This window comes from Mya arenaria, chromosome 3, assembly GCF_026914265.1.
Source record: "Mya arenaria isolate MELC-2E11 chromosome 3, ASM2691426v1".
Lineage (NCBI taxonomy): Eukaryota > Metazoa > Mollusca > Bivalvia > Myida > Myidae > Mya > Mya arenaria.
Genome location: NC_069124.1, coordinates 88,911,085 through 88,918,101, shown reverse-complemented (window position 1 = coordinate 88,918,101; position 7,017 = coordinate 88,911,085). Strand labels below are relative to the sequence as shown.

At 35.3% G+C, this 7,017-nt stretch overlaps 1 protein-coding gene across 1 annotated transcript; it reads left to right on the top strand.

Annotated features, from left to right (window-relative positions):
• Positions 1-632: 632 nt before the first annotated feature.
• On the top strand, positions 633-6,310 carry LOC128229248 (lysM and putative peptidoglycan-binding domain-containing protein 3-like). The gene is made up of 2 exons (XM_052941026.1): positions 633-1,070; positions 2,475-6,310. The coding sequence occupies exons 1-2, from the start codon at positions 771-773 to the stop codon at positions 3,069-3,071; spliced, it is 897 nt and encodes a 298-aa protein (XP_052796986.1). The 5' UTR covers positions 633-770; the 3' UTR covers positions 3,072-6,310.
• Positions 6,311-7,017: the final 707 nt, after the last annotated feature.

Sequence of the window (7,017 nt, the reverse complement as noted above, 5' to 3'; positions counted from 1 at the left end):
TTTCCGCTCAATATACTTGGTGCTGGGATCTGTCATTCTTGGCTAGGAAACAACAAGTGAGTTATGGACGCATAGAGTCGCCAAATCAAAAATTCCTTAAATACTCTGAAGCGGCTGTTTTTATGGACATCATTATCATTATGAACTGGGAGTAGGATTGGTCCCAGAACCTGATGGCATACCTTTGTTGATTGTTCCGAATCTTCTGTTGCCAGATTTGATCCATCTTTCCCACTGGTACTGGTGATTTGTGACTGCCATGGCCAAAATTTAATAATAATTGGTCTCACATATTTATGGAAGAACCATAATAAAAAGGGAACAACGATACAGGGTACACAAACCATTTTTTCTTAAATGTCAGTTCTTAGTACGTATAAAAATCTGAATCGGCTAAAAGCTTGTCACAAGTGTCAAAATGGTACCGAATATCTTCGTACTGTACGATACTAAATAATAACCTGAGGTAAACACCATAATATAAGAAAGAAAAACGTTTGTTTTTTCTGTGAGTAATAATTTTCATAAACCATTTCACAAGTATTTTAACTTCTGCTTTTGCTTTTATGGGCTAACAAAAAATTAAACTTATCTATCCATTACTAACTTAAAGCGTCTGGTTTGATGCCATGTACTTCCGGTTACCTGTCAAACACAACTTAAGATTACTTAAGATTACAAAAAACAACATCTGAATCTTGTTTGTAAAGTTTGGAGATCTTCTTTTAACTAGTTATAATGAATTGAACGTGTATATGTAGTTTATAAGAATGACGGGCAAAAACGTTAAACGTTTGTTTAAAGGCAAGGACAACTACACATACACCAGATTAGGCCAAAGTCTGGGGCAAGTGCAGAATGTGAAAAATGCGCGTGTGTTTGTGTTTGGTGATGATGATGTTGAAGAAGATGAAAGAAATGATGTTGTCGAGTTTGACATGCAGACAATACGGGGTCGAAAAGGGGCCAAATCACAAGTCGATGAGGACCCTGGAGGTCCTTTGTTTGTGGAGCGAAATCTTGCTGAAGATGACACATTACAGTCATTGTCTCTTCAGTATGGATGCCCAGTTAGTAGCATTATCTGACAAATATTGTATATCTACAGTGTATATTTTATTTTAAAGTTTTTTCTATTGAAGATCTGATCCCTTTAAAGAGCTTCATGACTACCTTTTACTAGTTTTAACTTTTTTTTTTAAGATGTTAAAATAATCCCATATATTTACTTTTGCAGTTTGAATTTAAAAATCAGTCATGAAAGTTTCATGGAAAAGTCATACATGGTCGGTCAATAGCTATTCATAGCTAATTTTTTCTCTGTTATGTCATAGCGACTGAAAAATAAAATTTGATTTGATTTGATTTGATGTTTAAAAGAATCATTAGGGGTCTTTTCCGAATTTCGTAGATTAACAGGATTTGAAACAAATAGGAAATTTTTCCAAAATTATGAAAACAGTTTGTAATGATTCCACTGGCATTAGTTAAAAGGGACTTGCTCATGTGTTTGGACCAAAAGTTTTCCCAAAAATGCATCTCAAAACACTTATTTGTAATTATTTTGCTCTTTTATACAGAAATTGCAGAAAAAAAATACAATTTAAGTATAAAAATTATTCTGGTTTTAGTGGGGAACAAACTATGCCAATACATTCAAGAAATAATAGAAAACCTAAGCCTTAAACACTTGGCCACTAGAATTGATACTAAATAGAATGAATATTTTAACCTTTATTGGAGACATTGTTAACATCATGTGATAATGTGATTCAAAGTTGTGGTTTTCAAAGAAAATATTATATATATATATATATATAGGAAGTATCAGCATTTGTTGAAGGGTTCCAGTTGTCCGTATCTTAATTTTAATAATTCAAATAATTTGCCATATTATATATCCATTTCTGAAAGACTTTTACACAAAGATAAAACACAGGGGCAGGTTGCCTTGTTTTGACACACCACGCCCCTGCCCGTTTTTTTTTTATTTTATCATTTTTAAGTAAGAATATGATGTGGTAACTGTAACTTGTGATAACTGGCAATTTTTTTTATTTTTTAAAATTTTTATTCTATTATCATTTTTTTTTATTAATTTTTAATCTATTATCAAAGATAATAGAATAATAATTAAAAAAAAATATTTTTTTGCCAGTTATCACAAGTTACAAAAAAACGGGCAGGGGTGTGGTGTGTCAAAACAACGCAAATTGCCCCTGTGAGATATAAGTAACAACAACCTGATTCTAGTGACAGCAAGTTCTTCAACCATTTCCTTCACAGCAACAACATACTGTACAGTCAATGGAAGTTATGGTCATTAATGATGATTATTAATGAATGTGTACATTCATATGCAATAATGCTACATTGAATTTATACAAATTATATGTTATCTGCATCAGTATTCAAGCTACTTGTATTATTAAACATTGTACATTGATTTTATATAATTTTAATCTTTTTCTTAGATTTCAGAATTGAAAAGAATCAACAATTTGATTCAAGATCAAGACTTTTTTGCCCTAACACGTATAAAGATTCCTGTGAAGAAACATTCCTTCCTTATAGACCGAATAAAGGATGATGATCAAAAGGTGAATTCTATACGAAAAAAGGAAACTAGTCTTTCAAACGGGGCAACATGTTACAACAGTTTTTATGACAACGGTTCTCTTCCTGATGACAGTAGCACGCCTACTGATTCCGAGGCACAGACAGATCTCAGTGATCCAGAAAATCAACGCGATTTTGTGAAGAGAATAAGTATTAATAGAACATCTAGAGGACAGAGTAGAGAAGCTCAGAATTTCTTAAGAAAGATGGACCAAGACATTTCTAATATTGTGAAATCAGCAAGAACAGAAAGAGGCTCATTAGATGAGGTGATATCTGTGTTGACCAACAAATCTGTCAGTCCCATGATTCTTCCTGATAAGCCAAAGTCACTTTTTGAAATTCAATGTGGTGAAAGGTGGAAATATTATATAGTGCTTCTTATTGTCACTGTGATTGCAATTCCTGTTGTATTTGGGCTATCTTTGTATTACAAAGGAAAGCTGTGGTAACAAATGTGATCAATGGTTATGCACCAGTCAATTGTAACCACGGCCCCCCCAGGGCTGGGGGTATACAGGGGATAGCCGGGGAAATGGGCCGTGTTTTAACCTTTCAGGTGGCCCCGTGGTGCTGGGTGAATGCGTTGGTTTTGTCTTCGCTTTAAATATAGCAGGGAATGGGACATACCTAGGGTCCCATGGGTGCGGGGGCATTTGGCGGGGTTTTTACCATCTGTTCATCCACGCAGGGCGGGGATTTTAGCCGCAGTTGGCTGGACTGAAAGTCAAAGTCCCCTCTATTCCCCGGACCTGGGGGGGGGGGGGGGCGTGGTTACAATTGACTGGTGCATTATAATGAATGTCATGAACATGTTGAGTGTATCATTCACATTACAAACTTGATGTTCATTGTTTTTCTGATAAGACTTGTAAATATTTACTCAATCATTGTCTTACTAATCTGTTATTGCATAACTCGCACAATAAGAAACATTGATTTTTCTTTTATGTGCTACTATACATTCATATATATACCCGGTTCATGGTTTGAGGCATGAACAATAATAGATGATGTGATACAAAATGTAATTTAAATTATGTCATATGAGATGGCAATTATATGATGACAAAATTGATGTACTTTTATTTTTGTATTGAAATCAGCAGTCAGCTTATGGTCGTAAGTAAGGTCAGTAGAAAATATATCAAATAATCATTTTTAACACTAATCTGGCAGGAACTCAAGGCACTACATGCACTAAAGGTATTACAGCGAGGGATTTTAATATAACTTGGCACATGTGTTCAGCACATAAAGACGACATGTCTCGTGCAACACCTATCTTAAAGGTCAAGGTGATGTAGGTTTATCATTACATGTATCTGTATCTTCATGCACAGAGTGGTTTTGAAATGAATAGGCACATGTGTTTGGTACATGAAGGTCATGTGCAAGACCCACAACTGTACATCAAAATGGAAGGTCAAACACAGAGTTTAATCATTATGGAATGCTGCATATATGCACATAGTGTATAGTTGGTCATGTCTAGGCTGTTACTTTGTCATTTACAGATGGATTTGTAAATTATCTGTCACATGTTTCCAGTACATAAAGACGCTTTGTCGAATGTAAGACCAAGTTCCTACCTCAAAGGTTAAGGCCACACTTAACAGGTTTATCGTTAAGGTCGTGCTGCAAATATGCATATTCAGTTTAATTGGCTGTGGCAGTTCTGTAACTATGTCATGCACATGATTTTAAAATGAATTGGCTCATGTGTTTAATACATAAATGTGAGGTGTCGAATGCAAGACCCAAGACCCTACATTAAAGGTCAAATAATTACGGAACGCTGCATATACAGTATAGTGTGTCGTGACTGGGCTGTACCTTTGTCATTTAGGGAGCCGAAATTTGTTATATGTGTATGTTTTTTTGCATAATAATGTTTTAGAAAAGTGATGTATAAAATAAAATGTAAACAAATTCTAAGGAGTTTCTGTCAACTGATATGATGTGAAAGTATTAAATATACTTTAATCAAGGAAAAAACACATCATAATAATAGCAGAATTTAAATGTAGTATAAAATATTCATGCAAACACATACATTGGCATATTGTGGTGGATAAAACATTAAATTTGAAAAAATACAGGTTGGTTATGTTATAAAGTTTATATTACTTAATTTTACAATGGTATTACAGTCTACAAAGTTTTGTGCAAATTCTCGCTGTAATTCACAATTCATGTAGTTGTATCTATCTCAGTGGACCTTAAATTAGGTTATAAGAAGGAAACATCTTATCGATAAACGCTAAAATCACAAGCCAATATTTCTGCTTTATCGTATCTGTTGCTTCATATTGTTTCTTCATATTGTTTTGACTTTGACACATAACATAAGCATATGTGAAAATATATGCCCATGTTATGTTATGCACCAGTCAATAATAACCACGGACCCCCAGGTCCGGGGGTATACAGGGGATATCCGGGGAAAAGGGCCGTGTTTTTACCTTTCAGGTGTCCCCGCAGTGCTGGGTGAATGCGGTGGTTTTGTCTTCGCGCAAAATATAGCCGGGAATGGGCCTTACCTAGGGTCCCTGGGGTGCGGCGGCATTTGGCGGGGATTCTACCACCAGTTCGTTTTTGCAGAGCGGGGATTTACCCAGGGTTGGCTGGACTGAAAGTCAAAGTCCCCGCTATTCCCCGGACTTGGGGGGGGGGGGCGTGGTTACAATTGACTGGTGATTTATATGTTAAGAAGTTTTTCAGTTTTTATGATTAACTTGTATTTAGGCACAAGCAAACGATCTGATGTATATTTGACTCATCAAAATATTATTCCAATAAAAAAAGATATGGATTACCATGGATGTTGCTAAAACAGTAAAATGATTAATCCTTAAATAGGCCTTTGAATGAGTTCTTGTTATCCTTTGTACATGTCAAGGTTTATGACTCGATCTTAATAACATTTTTGTGATATTGGAAGGGAATAAATGAGGGATACGTTATGGTAGAAACAGAAAGGCTTTGGCAGAAACAGATATGTTAGGGCAGAAACAAATATTTTCTGACATTCTAACAAAATAAATAATTCTGGTAACATACTGAACTGTTGAAACAGGGTCAACAAGACACACGTTCAAGTGCACGTAGGTGTTAAAACGAGAATTTGCCTCTATAAGGTATCTGTTAATGTTACATGTCTGTCAAAAAAAATCATTTTAGGTTGATTTTAGTTTCAGTAACACTTCTTTTACTAAGGAACTTTGACACAGTCTATTCACTTTGGTTGATTCCATTTGGGGTACAGTCAACATTTTGTGTGGACAATATTTCGGAGGGAAAAAACAACAAAAAACTCCTAACATATTTTGATTGATAATCAGGATGCCAACATAAAAATATCTATTTGTTCCTTTTACTGTAGAATGGACGTAAATGTATTGCATACTTTAAAAGAAATGATATTTTCGAAACTTTAATTGTATTTTGTTTTTGTTTATTTTCAAGTATACAGAGCAATTATTTCATGCTGGTTATTTGAAATGTCTAGAACTTTCTTGCTTTATTTTTAGGCTAAGATGTTTACACATGTTATTTAAAACTGATAGATTATTGTTCTATAGTGAATTTATAGGATGTTTATTTTTATGAAACAATATTTGTTAGTGGTTGACCCACTTTTTCATTGTAATATCATTTGTTTGCTGCAAATGGATTTTTTCTGAACATATTAAAATATTGAACAGAATTCATAGTTTATATTTTCTATGGCACCTTTAGTGCCTGAAGTACCTCTAGTGTCTGTAGAACCTTAAGTGTCTGTCTGTAGTACCTTTAGAGACTTAAGTAACTTAAGAGCCTGTAGCACTGTTAGAGCCTTTAGTACATGTAGTGCATGTATTACTTTAAGAGCCTGTAGTACCTTAAATACCTGTAGTACTGCAAGAGCATGGAGTGCGTTAAGAGCCTCTGTTACCTGTAGAACCTTTAGTGCCTGAAATATGTTTAGACCCTGAAGTACATTTGGAGCCTGTTGTACCTGAACAGTCTGTAGAACCTTAAAAAAATATAGTGCCTGTTGTACCTTGAGAGCCTGTAATGCCTGTAGAACCTTTAGTGCCTGTAGTACCTGAGAGCCTGTAGAACCTTTAGTGCCTGTAGAACCTTTAGTGCCTGTAGAACCTTTAGTGCCTGTAGTACCTGAGAGCCTGTAGAACCTTTAGTGCCTGTAGAACCTTTAGTGCCTGTAGAACCTTTAGTGCCTGTAGAACCTTTAGTGCCTGTAGTACCTGAGAGCCTGTAGAACCTTTAGTGCCTGTAGAACCTTTAGTGCCTGTAGTACCTTTAGTGCCTGTAGTACCTTGAGAGCCTGTAGAACCTTTAGTGCCTGTAGTACCTGAGAGCCTGTAGAACCTTTAGTGCCTGTAGAACCTTTAG